Genomic DNA, 19,929 nt, shown 5'->3' on the forward strand with positions numbered 1-19,929 from the left:
GTTTTCCTTGCAGTTCTCATTGCATTATTACTCCATTATCGTCGTATATACCAGCATTTCATCTCGTATTTGAATGGTCTTTCAAGTTGGAAAGTGATGTCAGTTTAGGATTAGCAAACAGACACCAAGAAGTGAGCGACATTCTATTTACATCTTTGTCCAGTAGAATGTAGAGACAACTAGAGACGGAATACGATGAGACCACGTGTCGAAACATCCGATCGATACAGCCAGCGCACTTCCGTGCCGCTACATTTAGTAGTAACATCTGTATCAGTGACCAATATTTTATGAGGCAGCAATACTTTTTACATTCCTGGCCTTATATTCCTTCGCCTTAAAGTAGTTGAACTGTAAAACACAAACTGGGGTGGGGGGTGTAAATAGTGCAATGTTAAAAATTGTGTTGTAAATATATTTTTGTCCTCTTCCTTATTGCCATATTTTTTTTCCTTCTCTCTCCTTTTATTTTATACCTCCGTTTTCTTTCTTTGAAATGTATCTGTTTTTCTGTATATGCTGGTTTTATTTTTTTATTTTAGTAGGTTATTTTACGACGCTTTATCAACATCTTAGGTTATGTAGCGTCTGAATGAGATGAAGGTGATAATGCCGGCGAAATGAGTCCGGGGTCTAACACCGAAAGTTACCCAGCATTTGCTCATATTAGGTTGAGGGAAACCCCGGAAAAACCTCAACCAGGTAAGTTGCCCCGACTGGGAATCGAACCCGGGCCACCTGCTTTCGTGGCTAGACGCGCTAACCGTTACTCCACAGGTGTGGACTATATATATGCTTGTTCCTTTAACTTTGCTCACCAGTGTAGTATTGCAGGAAAATAACGTTCTATACTCCCGGACGTTAACTATAATATTAATCCGTCACTGCAAACGAGAAACAGCCAGGACTTCACCTCCTCTTTCAGTTTTGCGGTTAATTAACTGAATGTTATCCGGGTTGCGTTCACTATAGATTCGGCGCAAATTGTTTTCTGCCCACCTTTGATCTAATGGATTGTTTATGCTTGCAAATTGAATTACTCTGGTCACTATGTACAGCATTATAATATATGTATGTATTTATTTACACTGCAAGTGGGCAAGCACTCGTTGGCAGTGGTATACACAATACAAACAACACACAATAAAATGATAAACAATACACAATAAAATTTACAATACACAATACAATTATATACAGAATACAATAAGAACATACAATACAATTTAACACAATAATTACAATTAATAATAAATAATAAAATACCTAATTTTACAATACAACCTACATTGTATAGGCCCTACATAAGTTTCAATAGTCTTTCACTTTACTCTCATCTCACTCAATGTAGTGGCACTATGACGCATTTCACTGACACTTTAGAACACATTTCACTGACACTATAGAACACATTTCATTGACACTGTAAATTATCACTGATCGGAACTATTCACTGCACTGTAAAACCATAACTTCACTGACTCACCTCGCTTCACTGATACAACAGTTCAAATAAGTCAAATAATTACAACCTTATGCATACTTATAAACAGAACTACATTTAAGCTAAACATTTCTAGTCTAAGGCCCTCTTACACGCTATTTTTAAATAATTTACAATTCAAACCAAGGAAGTAACTCGTCAGGCTAAATAAATACATGTCACCTTAAAAAATTAAATGTTAAATGTCACCCTAATTTTAATTTACACTTTATATACAACTTTTTAAGTTATTCTTGAATCTCCTTAAGGAAGGACAGCCTTCAAAGACCGCTGCAGGTAGGTCATTCCAATCATTTATAGGTCTATTTAAAAATGAGAATTTACCTACATCCGTTTTCTGTTTCCTACATTTGATTTTAAAATCATGATCGTTCCTACCATAGTACGTTGGCTTTTCTAACCGAGCCGTTATGTCTACCCATGCTTTCTGACCTACATGTGCTCTATACAATGATGTTATTCTAGTTTTCCTACGTCTACTTTCCAAAGTTTCCCATTTAAGTTCTTTTATCGTATCGTTTCCATCTTCTCTTTTACCTTTAACAAATTTAGCTGCCCTATACTGGATTCTTTCTAAGGAAGATCATTATTTTTCATTTGTTTCACATCTCAAAGCTACAATGCTGATGTGAGATCTATGGAATACAAACAATTAAATGAAAAGTAGCCTATATTTCCGAATCTCGAAATCGATTCTTCGCAGCGTCACTTCTATATGTGAAGAAGCGACAGGCGGATTAGGTTAGCTGTAGGCAGGCATTCAGCCCCAGCGGACTCTATGTCTGTCTATTTAAAGGCAAAGGGGCGGAGCTAATTTACGTTCTACACTTCGTACAACGAGAAAGTTAAAAAAAAAAAAATCTGTACATAAAGGATCGAAATGTCGACGCTTGCTCCCCCCTTAAAACTTTTTAGAAGTGGTTGGGTATAAATAAAGATAGAAGAGTTTAAAATGGATCTTTTTTTAAATGCCTGTAGAAGCGGAGAGAGGAAGGTCAAAACTGTTACAGATATAGAAACTTTTTCAAGTCTGTTGTTGAGCTCGTCGACGAATGTTCACATCAAGGGCAAGGTCGGACGGCAGAAGCAATGATAATGAACTCCTAAACAGGAAGGATAACAAGATCTCCCTCTCGCTCTCTTTCAATTTAACATTCAGCCGTGGAAATTTCCATAAAAAAGCAAGGGTATATAAGTTAACCCTCTTTATAGAGCGAACATGGTTGTCAGATCTCCCGGTGATGTGTGAGAGTTCCTTTTTTTTTATTCCTGTACAAGAAGGGAGCTGTGAGTACCAAGTTGGCTTTGGGGTCCACCCAACCGCACGTGCATTGGAAATCAGGGTTAAAGTGGAAGTACCGAGAACGTGATCATTCATGCTCCCGTCCCCTCCCCTCCAGCTGCAGCGGCGCTACTTGCCAAGAAGCAAAAACAAATATTTACATATAACGGAGGAGGCCTGCAAGACCGTGAGTTCGATTCCAGTCGACACTCAGAGCTTCTGATTAATAATTGAAATACGTTTGTCACTACTGATCGATTGGAATTAAAGCAGGAAATGTAATATTTTATAAATTAATACAAATTTTAGCATTCGCAAATGATATTACTATCACAGTCTACTATATACAGTCGCGAAGCTCAATATGTAGTAAAAATGCAAACATGGGTAGTTAGTTGCCCACCACTAGGATCGCTACTATCGCCTCATCATCGCAGATCTCTCTCCTAGTAGACGACAAAATATCTTACACTTTCGTTGTGTTCTTTTGTTAAAATTAACACCTTCCTTCCATTATTGAAGTATTAAATGCATAAAGTTAATTTATTGTTTTAATGAAGTTTATTAAATTCCACCATAAACTCGAAGATACCCGCAAGAAATAGGTTAATATTATTTTTGTTTGTGCAAAACGAACTGAAATTTACTATAATCGCTTCACTCATTCAAGATTATAGCGATAATTAACTATGAAACCAATAAATATTAATTTGCATTTCCCTTTACAACAATAATAATGGAAATATGAATTAATAGAGTAACTTATGTGTACCGGTGTGTAGTGAAGTGTAGGCTTACGTAGTTAACAAAGTGGGATGAGGTTAAGCAATAATAATCACACCAGAATTGGAAATAAAACGTGATCAATAAATTTTATTGTAACAGACTTTTTCTACGTCTCTAGTAAAGTAACAAATAAAAATAACAACAAAATTAACAGCTATAATTAAAAACATATCCTTTGAAAAAAAAGTAGGCCTAAGCAATAATAATCCCACCAGAACTGAAAATAAAACGTGATCAATAAATTTCATTAAAACAAACTTAATTTTTCTACGTTTCTAGTAAAATATTAATATTCCAATTATTGTGTTTCAGCCATTAATATTTTCATTACAACCAATAACGAACATTTCACAAGCATCAATGTGAAATACGCAACGAGCTAGCACTCGATGGAAATACGACACAGTCCTAAGTCGACCGTGGACAGTCTATTGTTTCTAGTTGCTAACCGCTTGGAGCGCTTTAACACGAGATTTGCAAAAAATCACCTCAAGCTTCGCGACTGTATATAGTAGACTGTGTTACTATCATTAACAGAAAACTAGAATCTACATAAGCTTATTGGCAGAATAGGAGGTATACTAAAGGATATGCTACTGGATCTGCGTGAGAATTTTATAAATTTGAATAAAGCTGCAGAGGATTATTTGGAGTACACAAGAACAAAACTAAATATATGTTTGATGACCTGTAAGAACACAAATAAGTGGAAAACTCTTTTTATATGAATATAGCTTTGAGCGAGTAACGCAGTTTAAAATACTTAGGACCTATCGTCACAGAAAGAATAGTACTGCACCTGAAATTAAATCATGACTACTGTACTTCAACCTGGAGAAAGTCTCAGGGGAATGAGACGCAGAAGGGTAATGCTGTGAATGAATGTTGATGTCATAAGATCACACACGTGGGTACATGTATCTCCATTGGATAACTCTCAAAGCACAAACGATAACACTGATACTCACATATTTATACTACCCTAGTTCAAAATTAGATCACAGTTAATCTCCTGGTCTTTTAATCCCTCCATACAGGAAATAACATATGCAGGAGAGCGCATGTTTTTTAAACTGACGCTATAACGGTAATATTATCGATCTACGTCGCTCCAATAGGTGACGCAATAGTAAGCACTGTTAATCTCCTGGTTGGAGAAAGTATTAGCTGCGAACAAGAGTTATTTGGGGAGGCCATGACCCGAAAGCGGGTAGAAGAGCCATGTCATCGTTATCATCATCATCATCATCATCATCATCATCATCATCATCATCATCGTGGATTATTAAAACTCTTCATTATGTCTCGTGACCAGAATATTGTACGAAATGAAAATATAAAAGTTGGAAATTTATCCTTTGAAGAGGTGGGAAAATTCAAATACCTTGGAGCAACAGTATCAGATGTAAATGACACTCGGGAGGAAATTAAACGCAAAATAATTATGGGAAATCTCTGTTTTTATTCGACTGAGAAGCTTTTGTCATCTAGCCTGCTGTCAAAAAATCTGAAAATTAGAATTTATAAAACAGTTATATTACCGGTTGTTCTTTATGGTTGTGAAACTTGGACTCTCATTTTGAGAGAGGAACAGAGGTTGAAGGTGTTTGAGAATAAGGTGCTTAGAAAAATATTTGGGGCTAAGAGGGATGAATTTAGGCATACAGGAGAATGGAGAAAGTTACACAACGCAGAACTGCACTTATATTCTTCACCTGACATAATTAGGAATATTAAATCCAGAAGTTTGAGATGGGCATGGTATGTAGCACCTATGGGCGAATCCAGATATGCATATGAGTGTTAGTTGGGAAACCGGAGGGAAAAAGACCTTTGAGAAGGCCGAGACGTAGATGGGAGGATAATATTAAAATGTATTTGAGAGAAGTGGGATATGATGGTAGGGACTGGATTAATCTTGTTCAGATAGGAACCGATGGTGGGCTTATGTGAGGGCGTTAATGAACCTCCGGGTTCCGTAAAGCAGTAAGTAAGTAAGTACCGGTAAGTATTAAGACTCTTCGAGTTCAAAATCTTAAAAAAAAAAAAACCGTGAAAATTAAACTGTACAAAACAGTAATAAGACCAATGTTATTGAAGCAGAAACTTGGACTGTGTCCAAAGTGGAAGAAATTCGCTCAGATCTTTGGAATGAAATATAGTCCATAGAATATAATATGGACCAATAAATGAAGGAGGTGTATGGGGAAGGAGGAATAATAATCAGCTATACCATATGTATAATGAACACAATATAGTTCCTGCCATAAAAACTTCAAGCATCTGAGAATGAACGAAAGAGACATTCCGAAAATATTCTTGTTCAGCAAAACACGGGGCCAAAGAAAACCTGAGCAACCAAATTTGAGATGGTTAGATGGTGTAACGAACGCTTTGAACAAAATGGTTATTCGGAATTGGAGAAGGAAAACACGGGAAAGTGGAATTTGCAAGAGGATTGCTGAATTGCCAAGTCCCACCTCGGGCTCTAGCGCAAGTGATGATGCTAATAACAATAAAAAGAACGTCATACTGTAAAGCCAATGAAGAAACAATTTTAACATTTTATTAAATGATGGCAATTCCCTTACTTGTTTATGGAGCGGAATGTTGAACCCCGACAAAAAAAAATACAGACGTCAGAAATGAGATTCTTAAGAGCTAGTTTAGAATATTAACGACCGTCAGAACACGTACCGGTAATGAAATTACCAGGCTAAGATTAGATGTAACCAGCATACTGGAAGATACTGGCAATAATCAAAGAACATGAATCGGCCATGTTGAAACGATGGGCAATGAGAAATTCTCCAATTATACAGAACTACAGAAAACGAAAAATATATCGTCCACAAAAAGGTGGAAGGGCCATTTTTTTAAAACCTTGGCAACGTAACAATATTCTAAGACTAAAACTTAGTGTTGTTGATGATGGTTATTATTGATGATGATGAAGACGACTTTATTTTACCCTTCTGTTTTCTTTTTCTTTCATCCGTCCTTTATTTTTTTCTTTTATTCGTTCTATTTGCTTTGATTTCTTGCCTTTCTTTGCAACTTTCCTTCTTTTTTCTGCCTCCTTTCTTTGTAACTGTCTTATTTTCTTTCTGTCTATCGTGTTATTTTCATTTCTTCTTTATTACACTAAGTCCAATTTTTCCCTCCCTTTGCTCACACTTACATTATTTCGACTTTCTGTTTTTACAATTTGTTTGGCATTTTGTTTAATTGATTTATTTCACGACGCTTTACCAACTGCGATGGTAATCTAGCGACTGAGTGAAATGAAGATGATAATGCCAGCGAAATGAGTCCAGAGTCCAGCGTCGAAAGTTATCAAGCATTTGATCTTAATGGGTTGAGGGAAAACCCCGGAAAAACCTCAAACAGGTAGAGGTAATTTGTCTCAACCAGAATTTGAATCCGGAACCGCTCGTTTCACGGTCAGACGTGCTAACGATTACTCCACAGCGTTGTTCTTGAATGTCAAAATACAGAATATTACGTTCGAAATTTATAAAAGAAAAGTTCCTACAAATAAATAAAGAAATAGCTATAAAAAACTGATGAATAATAATAGCATAAAATTGCAAAAGCAATTAGGTTTACATCTTTTTTTGACTAAAAACATTAGAATGGATAGAATAAATGAAATAGAATTGAACGGATAAAATAAATAAATAAATAAATAGAGAACTAAATAAATAAATAAATAAATAAATAAATACATAAATTTTTATTGTAGTGTATTTTTTTTCTTGTGTTATAGATGTAAAATTATGCATGGAAGAAAGTATTGTAACTACATTCTAGAATGAGTTGAGTATTGCACAAAACTAAAAGCAAGTGCAAGATAAAAAAAAACAACAAAAATATGTACATATGTAAATTGTAGTAATCGTATTTAAATAATACTATATCTTTGTGTAAAATTGTTGTAAAGTGTGTAATGTAAGGGTTAAATTGATTTACTTGTATGTACTTTGTCTGTGATCTATTATATAATAAATATATCCAAATACTCCACAGCGGTGGACGTTTCATATTGTCTCCTTTTCCATTCTTTATCATTTATTCCGTTTTCCCTATTCCTTTATTTATTTTGCTTTACTTTTTCCATTTTTTCCTTTCTTTTCGTTTCCTTTATATTTCTTATTTTATTTTTCTTACTCTTTTAAATCCCTTCCATTTTTATACTATTCCACTTTCCATTCCATCTATTGTTTTCTCTTAATTTTTTCTTTATTATTTTCTTTATTTTTGCATACTGTTTTGCTTCATTTCCATTACTGAGGCCTTACCAAACCTTATCAAATTTAATCGAATAATCTCTGCTATCAATTCTGAGGCTGGGAGGAAAAAGGTCTTAAGTCAGTTTTTTGTGAAAATGAGATTTTTATATATTCTGAAAGTGGAAACAATTCTCTACAATCTGGTAAAACGGCTAAAGTCAAATAAGACTCCTGACTGGATTTATAGAGCGTTACCAAATGTCCTAAGTACTTTTTGAATCGAGCACACACAGAATAAAGGACTTAAGAATATTTAATACTTTACTCCTTACAACCATCACAAGTTTACTTTCCATGCTTCCCTATTAAAAAGGTCTAACTTGTATTTTAGCTATTTTATCACATACTGATGCCCTTTCCTTTTAAAACTTTAAGTACCAGGTAAACAGTCCTATATTGTTTAAGACCTATTTTGCATTCCTAATAATTTACATTTCCCATTTATTTTGACATGGAAAAGGTCTTATGTTTAAATAGTTCCTTCTTCTCAGTTTGGGTTCTCTTAAGTGCGGCTATTTTTGGAAATAATCAAGAAAATTGTTAAATGAGCAACATTACCTATTTTAGAAGAAATATAAACAAATAATATCCAGGAAAACCCTCTTAATTAAAAGAACTCTATAATTGACACCAATTTCAATCTTTCTACTGCTCTCCTGAAAAGTATAAAATTTTTACTTAAGACCTTTTTCCTCCCGGCCACAGAATTATGTTTGATTAGTTAATCATGCCACTGACTCAGTCCATTACCCTTTCCAATTAACAGAATACACCAGCAGCCTTACTACCTAACGTGCCTCGCTGTGGATCTCCGAACAGAGCCTCATTCAGAATGGGCAAAATGCAGAGTTAGCCCGAGGCAAATAGAGCGAAAGAAAGTGGGTGCCCTGATTCTAATAATTTGCCAACCTCTGCCTTCCAAGTGGTTTTTCGGCTAACGCATCACTTGAGGGAGACTGAAATGTGTTGCATCATTCAGCATGTCCCAATTACACTCATTTGCATACCTAACTGTCCGCGTACGTCACGCTTTTCAGACCAAAGCTATGATCACATTTTATTTTCTCATTATAGAAAGTATACTGAAGTTGCAAATAATGGATTTGCAGATTCTCCGGAAGTTACACGTTTTTAATTCCGAATCTTTTAATCGTATTACAGATGTGGAAACAACGCAACGCTTCAGAACTACTTATCTGCTATCTCATGAGCATAATATGTAATAATTAGGGCTAGGATTTTGATGACCTATAAATCATGAAAAAAATGTCCTAAAACAATGCATTTATGACCTAAAAATCTTTCAGAAATGCCTTTAAAATGCCCTAAAAATTGATCTTACATTCTAAAATTGGCTTAGTAGGAAAAGGAGTTTTGTGCTACTTAATATTTAGATTAGTAATTAAATTAAATTCTGGTACCAACATTTAAGTTTATTTAATTTTACATAATTTTTCTAATTAATTATTTTACCTGATGTAGTTTCCATGTAGTCTACCACAAGGCCACTCTTATACGGAATTAGCAAGTGTAGAGGAGTCTATATTGAAGGGAAAAGCAAGTGCAAGATAAAAAAAAAATGTAAATATGTAAATTGTAGAAATTGTATTTAAATAATACTATATCTTTGTGTAAAAATTGTTGTAAAGTGTGTAATGTAAGAGTTAAATTGATTTACTTGTATGTACTTTGTCTGTGATCTATCATATAATAAATATCATAATCATATCATATATTGAAGGGATGGTTGGACTGATCCATTACATGGGGTGTACTACGTTAAAAGGGCGATATTTGTGTACAAAAACGATTAAAATATTATACAAAAAAATGGGTATTAGCCACCGGCGTAGCTCGGTCGGTTAAGGCGCTTGCCTGTCGATCCGGAGTTGCGCTCGGGTGCGGGTTCGATTCCCGATTGGGTTGATTATCTGGTTGGGTTTTTTCAGAGGTTTTTCCCAACCGTAAGGCAAATGTCAGGTAATCTATGGCGAATCCTCGGCCTCATCTCGCCTAATATGATCTTGCTATCACCAATCTCGACGCTAAATAACCTAGTAGTTGATACAGCGTCGTTAAACAACCAAGTAAAAAATAATGGATATTAATGGACAAAATATGTAGACAAAATATCAAAGAAAATAGGTATTATTTTATATTAATAATGGGGATTTGTGGTCAGAATTAAATGAAAATGCCTCAAAAATGTCCGAATAACACAAAAGATGCTCTTATGAGTTGACACAGGCAAAAAATGCAAAAAAATGTCCTAACAAATATGTCTTAAAACACTCAGTTTATCACATAACATATAAATACTAAAGCAGCTATGTTTCTGGCTTACTAGAAAAAAGATGCAATTTCATCAAAATTCTAGCCCTAGTAATAATTATACATACAGTATGATTTCAGGCAAAAAGCTATCTTGTTCCTGAAGGTAGAGATTCATACTAAGATGTATTAACAAGTTTCATGAATTTTTTAAATTGTATTAACTTTACAGATAAACACAATATAATATTTGTTACTCAGTCAAATGACAAATCAATGTAAAATAATGACATATTATATGGTCATTAAGTTTTATATACATGAGCTACAAATTGCAAACGTTTTCGCCCATTCAGGCATCTTCAGGCACAATTATACAATATCTCAATATCAAACTATGTAGCTATTACATTGGTGGTAGATAAACAGTTTAAGATTAATGGTGTACAAAACACCTCCATAATTAAAATGTAATATTACAAGTCATAAATTAAAATAATGTAAAAAACCACATAGTGTTGTAATTAAACTTCATAATATTCTGTGGAACTCTTGTTCAGTAGAGTCCAATGAGTGATGAATTATGTCTGAAATATATAAATAAATACGAAATAGAAATATGAAATTATCAAATGTAAAAGTGTAATTGGAATTGGATTGGATAAGTAAAAGTACTCACGTCGTTTGAACGTGGCAACTGTATAGATCACTATAAAACATGTATATGTATATAAAACTTAATGACCACATAATATGTCATTATTTCAGATTGATTTGTCATTTGACTGAGTAACAAATATTATATTGTGTTTACCTACATTAATTGACAATCTGAATATTTCCATCATGCTTTCTAAGTTAACTTTACAGAGCCTAAAAATGCCTAATTTGAAGAGAGAGATACACAAACACGCATACGCACACACACAAACACGTACATACCCCCCTGGTTCTACTGGAAATGAAACGAACTTCCATTATCTCTGCCGAAAATCGAACCCGAACTGCTATATTTGTATCTCGAACCGTTACCAAATTATTACAGTGGAATCTGCCTACTATGACAATTATAATTATATATAAGTATATTTAGGTTTAATTAAATTTTGTGCTCACTTGCATGCATACAGTATATCAATTTTGTTTCTGCCTACATAAGCGGGCTTGTGGCTTGTTGAGAAGTTTTGGAGATAGAAATACTCAACAAGGCGGCGGGCTTTGTTTACCGTCCGTTGTGACGTTACAAATGACGTCATGAGCTTTACTTCCTCAGTCAAGAGGTCTGTGAATGTGAGCGTCAGTTGGTAACAAGGCAATCTACAAGTGTGAGAAGACACGCAGAATTCTAAATCACTAGTAAAGTACCAACACCACATTTCTGTTGCCTGGGAACTTGCAATACATTGTCTGCTATTATGAGCAATTAGACGGCTTGGGTTGCTAGGCAACAGTACACTATAAGTTCATACGCGAAGGAAGAGAATTGATGTTATTTATATTCAAGAACATAAAGATGCAGTAAAATGGTACACTTCTAAATTCCAAAGCAATTATTATTACAAAGAAAGAGAAAAAGTATGAAAAAAAGTTACAGTCGTTTTTCTCAAAACTAAGAAAATGCAGTCATGGTTTTCGCATTAGGAAGAAGATATAATAATAATAATAATAATAATAATAATAATAATAATAATAATAATAATAATAATAATAATAATCATCATCATCAACACTATTGCGTCATAGTCGTCATCACTATCTTCACATACGGATTAGAAATTTGTGCCCGTTCCGAAGCGCCAAATATAAATCGGAAAAAATATATTGATAATGTGTAGAGACAGTCAAAATTCGTGACTCGCGAAATCACGAAAAATATAAAAACCAAATAAACATAAACTTAGAAAGCATGTTGGAAATATTCAGATTGTCAATTAATATAGATAAACACAATATAATATTTGTTACTCAGTCAAATGACAAATCATTGTAAAATAATTACTTATATTATATGGTCATTAAGTTTTATATACATGAGCTACAAATTGCAAACGTTTTCGCCCATTCAGGCATCTTCAGGCACAATTATACAATATCTCAATATCAAACTATGTAGCTATTACATTGGTGGTAGATAAACTGTTTAAGATTAATGGTGTACAAAACATCTCCATAATTAAAATGTAATATTACAAGTCATAAATTAAAATAATGTTAAAAGCCACGTAGTGTTGTAATTAAACTTCATAATATTCTGTGGAACTCTTGCAGATTGTATAATTGTGCCTGAAGATGCCTGAATGGGCGAAAACGTTTGCAATTTGTAGCTCATGTATATAAAACTTAATGACCATATAATATAAGTCATTATTTTACATTGATTTGTCATTTGACTAAGTAACAAATATTATATTGTGTTTATCAAATAAACATAGTTTAAAACATGGTTCATATATAAAATATCATATAATTACATGTTTCAACTCGCGAAACACTCGCGAAAAATCTAAAACATTCTATGACTCGCGAATTTAGCATATTTTCTGTCGTTATTCGCGAAAAGACGCAATTTTTCAGCAGTTAATAAATACATTACCTAAATTTGGAAATTTTAGAAGTTCTGTTTGAAAAATGCACATAGTTAAAAATAGTCCTGGACTTTCAGTGCGAGAAGGTTTTCTGTCGTTACGTGAAGATCACAGTGATTTTGTGGACGGAGCACTCCAAGCTATATGGGTTCCAGTTTCTAATGTTGACTGTCAACTTTTTTTTCACAGTTCTCGTGTGTACTAACAAATAGAAGAACAAACCTTACAATGACAAACTTAGGACTGTTGTCTGCGTACAACTTTGAATGTTAAATAATGTTAAGTAAGGTAGGTGTCCCTGATATGGCCATGCTAAGGTTTGAGAATTTTTCTAGCCGCCATTTTGAAAAAAAATGTAAACCACTTTTTTCTTACTCGTTCTCAGTCTAATGGACTTTCTTAAAATAATTTCCTTTCCCCATAAAAATAGCTTTAATTGTACAAAAAGTTCCAAATTCCAAAAGTCTACCTAGTGGCCATATCAGGAACATGTGCACATGATATGGCCACCCTTGTTCCATGTTCTACAAATCGTGATTGTTTTCAGTTTGGTAGCGCAGTTATGTTAAAATTAAATAATTTTGGTGTAAAATGAACAAAAATGACACTTAATAATCTTTTTTATAATTCAAAAGTGTAGTCAAAACAGGTTTTTCCATAAAAATTAAATTGTTTTTTTTTTAAATACAAAATTTTTGCGTAATCCCAGCTATAAGGCATGTAAATTTGTCAGGTAAGAAAATAAAAGTGAAATGAACTTGATATGGCCATGGTGCATTTGATATGGCCCATATCAGGAGCAGGTAAGCTTTCACGAAAATCGTTTGATTATGAACAACTCGTAAAAGATACGCCATCAACTACAACACCAATCAACAGAACATTAAAAACTGACTGGAGTACGATGGTTTTCATGAAACAAGTCTTTGAAAAACATGCATAAAACAAAGGAGACTTACCAGAGAAAAATAAGAAGAGTTCACATGAAAACCGCAAAACAGGCAACTGACGCCATATTGTTCAACCTGACTGGATGGAAAACGATCAAGTGACATACCAGGATGCCCTTTCACTGGATGCTGCTGCAATTTAGCGGATTTTTTGGTTACCTAACTCACAATAGGGGGGTGGCCATATCAGGAACATGGCCATAACAGGAGTACCCACCTTATCTTAGAATTGTTGTCAACATAATAATTTAATAAAACAGGGTGAAAATTTCAGGTTTACTCAAGAAATTTTCGTTTTCACTCAAGAATTTTTACCCTTCTTAATCAAGAATTTTAGACCCTTTTATTCAAGAATTTTGACTGTCTCTAATAATGTATTATGTTCGGAAAACAAGCAGAAATTACTCTTTACTTCCAACCTCTCGACGACACGTGTCGCAGTTGTTTTCCGCCCCTTTTTCCCCTGCAAAAGAACAAACTCGATATTTACCTCTGAGACTGGGATTCTTCTTCTCCCTCCGCAGCGCCCTCGGGGTGGGCCTGCTCGTACTCAGCCTCTTCGGGAACGAGAACATTGCGAGGGACGCCAGGATCAATAGGGCGGACACCATCACCAGGCCTGCCAAGAGATCACAACACGTGTTTAGCCTGAAAGGTTAGAACACATAACTTGACACACAGTGTCGGAGCTTTCCTCTCATCAGTCCGTTTTCAGCTCAAGTAACTGGTCAAATATGAAACGCTTACACTTTATAATTGAGCCGTTCAGAGCAGAAGTGGTGTGAGTCAAAACTGGGTAATAAGTTTCGAAATAAAAATTCTGTAAAATACAGCGTAAAGTAGCAATTAATATGGCCTTCTTGCTATCCAGTGACTACTAATAGTTTAAATAAATTGAATATTAATTGCTACTTTGCGCTGTATTTTACATAATGTTTACTTCAACCCTCATTACCCATTTTTGACTTACACCACTTCTGCTCTAACGGCTCAATTATAAAGCACAGTGCTGGCTGGCAAGAAAAACCACTCTCTTCAATAGTGTGTGGATGGTAACTGGCATCGTAATTGAGAACGGAAGATACCTTACAGAAAGAAGGGGGCAGCTCAATTTTTGTGAACTTTTGGGAAATAAGAACAAATATTAATAAAAATCGTCATTTAAATGGTAATAACAACGGTAATATGTTTACATATAAATGTGAGAAGTTTTTCATATAATATTTCCTTATCTAAATGATATATGAGTATTGCAAATATTAACTGGAATTTGACTGAAAATGACGCTGCTCTCTTCTTGTTACAAGGTTCTCAAAGTAAGGAAAGAGGTAATGAAACTGGCGTCAAGAGAATATTCAAAATATTATCAAATCTAATATTTTATTTATTTCATCACTCAGAACCTCAAACATCTAGCTTATGTGATTCGAAGATATTAAAAAGTTACCTACACTCCTTTCTTTTGCTTCTGATTGAGGTTCTAGCTAAAATGTTGTTTTCTAATGCTAGGCGTTTGACAATAAAGTCATTTGACCTCTTGCACTCCAATATTTTTCAAAGATATTATCATGGCCAGCCACTGAAGCACAGATTTTGAGGTGTTCCGAATCCATTTCTTGGTTTGAGTTGCACAATGGGCAGTTAGGGGACTGATATATTCCAATTCTATGCGGGTGTTTGGCCAAACAATCATGGCCTGTTGCCAATCTAAATGCAGCTACAGACGATTTGCGTGGTAAATAGGGAATTAGCTGTGGATTTTGATGCAGAGAGTTCCGTTTTTTCCCCTTGAGATTGTGTTATCAAATTTTGTTTGTTGAAGTCTAAGTATGTAGATTTAATAAATCTTTTCACAGAGTAATACGTAGATTTAGTAACAGGTCTGTAAGTAGCAGTGCTGCCCTTCTTTGCTAAAGCATTAGCATTCTCGTTTCCCAGGATTCCACAATGGGATGGTATCCATTGGAATGCAATTCTAAAATGTACATCTATTAATCAGACAGTATTGGCAATATGTGCCAGAGGAACAACAATTGGACGGAGTTTCGCAATAATAGACCAACCGACACTTTGAAAAAAATGAGATATTTGCACAAATCTGTTGATGGCAGGCTAATTTAACTCGGAAAAAATCAAGAATGCGATATCTGAATTTTGCTGCTATTTATAACCAAAAATTCGTTTATTGCATAAAATCCATTTATTTATTTTGCTTTGAAATATTAATTCAACTGATGGTCTCTTATTAAAAATTGGTTAGCTTTTTCGGTATTATTTGTGCTGTTTTTTCTAATAGTATGAATGTTATAACACTTCTTGCATAAAATTTTTTATAAAAAAAAACAGATTTATTTCAATGGCCAATATCGCGAAACAGATTTTTGGCGCTTGGATCACTATTGGTAATCACCGTCCAATTGTTTGCATGAACCTGAAGTCTGATTAATGTAATACGTAATCGGCTATGTATGCAATGGAGGAGGAAAGGAACTGGCCACCCTATTCCATTATCTCCTGGTCTAGCTGCCTCATAAGTGATGCCTTGTTGGTATCATGTGTGAGGTTCAGATCTGTCTTGGGACAGTTGACTAAACAACAACTCCTTTTTTTTCTGTATTACAAAATCCCTATTTTCATATCTTCCAGTCGTTAAATCCCTCAAACCTTGCTTGATACTGTTATTATTCTCACAGTAAGCCGTACACTACATCAATATTACGATGGCTAAGAAGTGATACCTCATATCTACAAAAATGGTCATTTAGTTTAACTACATTATTATTTAGATGAACTACGAGTATCATACTGAAAGTCATGAGCAACGCATTGTTATAAATCTTAATTTTTATTTTTTAGACAAACCAGGTACATCATCTTAATCTACAGACTTTTCTGCCACTTTTCAACATAGTCTCTATTTATTTGCACACATTTTTCTCGCCGATCTGTAAATTTGAAAATTCCCTTGCTGTAGAAGTCCGTTTCATCTTCCCGAAGACACTGACGCACTGCTTTCCGGATGTCCTCCAGCGTCGCACAGCTGCTCCTTTACAGAACCGAAAAGATGGTAGTTGGAGGGTTCCAAGTCGGGACTGTAGGGAGAGTGCGGAACAGTTTCCTACTCAAATGTTCTGATTTTATCCACGGTGACACGATCAGTGTGAGGCTACGGGTTATCGTGTTGCAGGATGATCTTCTTTCCAGGGCGTTTCTCACGCAATGCACGACGGAGCTTCAAAACTGTCTGAATATAGCGGACAGCATTACGGTCTGTCCAAGAAATTCAACCAAAATGCATCCCAGAACTCATCAACTCTTTCCTTCTTGCGTTCCGTGTTCGAGGGCGACCGCTAGGAGGCTCATCTTGGATGCTCGTGTTGCCATCTTCGAAATGTTTCACCCACCTCCTAAAACTGCTGGTGCCTATGCACATATCTCTCTATGCATGGTGTAGTCTGAGGTGAATTTCAGCAGCAGACTTTTCTTCTTTAACAAGGAATTTAATGACAGCACGCTGTCGAAACGAACCATCGTTGTCGACCATTTTGCAAACATTGCCTCTGGTCACATGATAGAAGTTAATGACGTCACAATATGTCAATATACAGTGTCAAGTCTGTTGATTATGATCATATAATCGTTTTTGTTACATTGTTGAAATTGAAATTGTAGCAATGTGTTGCTCTTGATTTTCAGTACGACCATCTGTACATTATTATGTTGACAAAATTGGACAGATAACTAATATTTTGTCCTCATAGAAACATACACCCTATAAAAAGTTTGTCTATTTTGAGAAAAAATAAATTTTAAAACATTTTTTTTAATTCACATGCAAATTTATAAATACGAGGTATAACTCGATCTTCTCACAGTCCCACTAATATCAAAGAACGTTTAATACAGTAGTGTAACTTCTTTGGCAAACAAACTGCTTACATGAATAAGATTAATAATTCTGCTTATCAGTTAAAAGATTTAGATAGGTACTCAGGATATATTCAAAGTAGCTGTAATGAAATGAAAGGTAATGAATAATTCAAAACATCGAATTATTTAATTATTTTAAAGCAATATGAATAATTAATTTTGCTTATAAATAAGACTAAAAACGAAAAGTGCATTACCTGGTATCATATAATAAAATTACATTCTATTATAGCAGAGTGTTTCGCAATAAGTATTTCTAAATCTCAGAGGTGGTAGAAGGCACGTATTGAAACATTTTTTCGTAATAAGGGGTAGAGTATGCTTAATATCTCTATTATTACATATAGCTACGTCAAAGCTTTAATCCTCTCTTTCCACCGTATTTTGATTATAAAGAGAAATCTACCGAATCTCTTTTGGTTCTTAACGCTTTGGGGAGGACCTTTTAATGTTTCTGTTATCTTAGCGTTCATGTTAAAAATTGTCTTATCCAGCCAAAGTTTTCTCAAGTCATCAGTCGCCGTACAATATAGAGCTATATGAATTGCGTCTTCAAATTGTCCACGTAAGGAACATTTATCCCTCACAACGTTCCCCCTCTTATTCCGGGTCGAGTATAATTAGTGAATTAATTCTCCTCACAATCTTCGATCGAGGATATTGTACAGCAGGGACGCTTGTTTTTCCCTGGTGGCCTTCATTGCCCGCAGTTGCAGTATAAAATATAATAAACATCATATTATAAGATGAGAATGTTCTATTAGGTTATAGGTTTATTCGATAATTTGGAGAAAATAAAAGAAGTTCGTTCCTTCACAAATTAGAATAAATAGAAAGGGCTGAATGAAAACTAACGAATAATTCGAATTAAAACTGACGATAGTTCGAATTATTTGGCTAACTGGAAAATAAGTAGAGAAAATCATTTCATTTATAAATCAGAATAAAAAATTAACATTCAATTATTATTCTGTAAAAACATACTTATTATCGAATAAGTTTTCTACCGAATACTGTACGGCAAAAACGGTCTATGGCATGCTATAATAAACATCGTAGAATAAATCTAGTATTCAGAACTAGGTAGGCCTGTATCTTCATTCGATAATATGGAAACAATAGGAGAAATTCGTTCCTCCACAAATTGGAATAAATAGAAAGAGCTAAATGAAAGGTAAGTTAATGAATAATTCAAAACATCGGATTATTTAATTATTTTAAAGAATTATGAATAATTAATTTTGCTTATAAATAAGACTAAAAACGAAAAGTGCATTACCTAATATCATATAATAAAATTACATTCTATTATAGCTGAGTGTTTCACAATAACTATTTCTAATTCTCAGATGTGATAAAAGGCACGTACTGAAACATTTTTTCGTAATAAAGTATTGTCCGTATCCAAATATAACGATAGGAAAGAAATTATGATCTCAAAAAATCTAAACGTGAAATGTAACTTGTTTGTCCTGAAAATGCATAACAGGGAATATGATGCTGAGGATGTTGCTCTACATAAATTCGCCGCACCTCATTATCATTATCGGAAACTTCCCCATATGCCATATGCATGTCTGCTAATGAAACATTTGTAAACTGATGGATTTTTAATTATTGGAAGTTTATAAACACATGTTATGTTGTGACATACAATGAAAACAAATCAACTTAATTTGTGTCCATGGTAACGGGAATAGCCGAAACACAATAATAAAAGACAGCCATGGTCGATAATAAGGTCAATGAAGAATTTTGACTTTTACTGTATTGCCTCGATATGGAACCATTTCCGGACACTATGAATAAACGACTTTAAATTGCATGCCTCTATCACGTCTGAAAATTAGGAATAGTTATTTTAAAACACCTTATAGAATAAGTCGCTTATTTACTTCCCTCCGGCTGGTACTTCGTTTAACGCCGTTTAAATGTGTGTTGGTCGTTATGTAAATTATTACGTCATATTAGTAATTATATATATAAATCTATTATTATCACTATGTTGATTTCACTGTTATAATTTGTCCTTTTTAACTGGAAGCAGCAAGGACTTATCACATTTGGTGTGCATTTACATCTTCTATATTACCAGTCAAATCCTATTTTGTTTCACATATGGCTCGATCGCGGTTACAAGAATGGGACGCAATCCTCTGGCATCGGAGCACAAACCGTAACTTTGAATCAATCCAATTGTGGGATAACTTAGTATGAATTAAAAAATAGTAATATACGTTACAAGAGCGGTATGTTGACGTTTTCATAGTCGAGGAAAAGATTGAAAAAGCGAAACGTAGTTGAGCTTTTTTAATTTCCGAGAACATGA

General features: G+C 34.3%; 1 protein-coding gene across 3 annotated transcripts in view; it reads right to left on the reverse strand.

The window, feature by feature from the left end:
* The window catches only part of Oatp74D (Organic anion transporting polypeptide 74D), a 905,484-nt gene that overhangs the window by 68,381 nt on the left and 817,174 nt on the right, over positions 1 to 19,929 (reverse strand). For all 3 annotated transcript variants that reach the window (XM_069818960.1, XM_069818962.1, XM_069818961.1), the window contains one exon: positions 14,161 to 14,289. In XM_069818960.1, the coding sequence (XP_069675061.1) occupies positions 14,161 to 14,289 (129 nt within the window). The remainder of the gene's footprint in view (positions 1 to 14,160; positions 14,290 to 19,929) is intronic.

Source organism: Periplaneta americana, chromosome 2 (assembly GCF_040183065.1).
Source record: "Periplaneta americana isolate PAMFEO1 chromosome 2, P.americana_PAMFEO1_priV1, whole genome shotgun sequence".
Classification (NCBI taxonomy): domain Eukaryota; kingdom Metazoa; phylum Arthropoda; class Insecta; order Blattodea; family Blattidae; genus Periplaneta; species Periplaneta americana.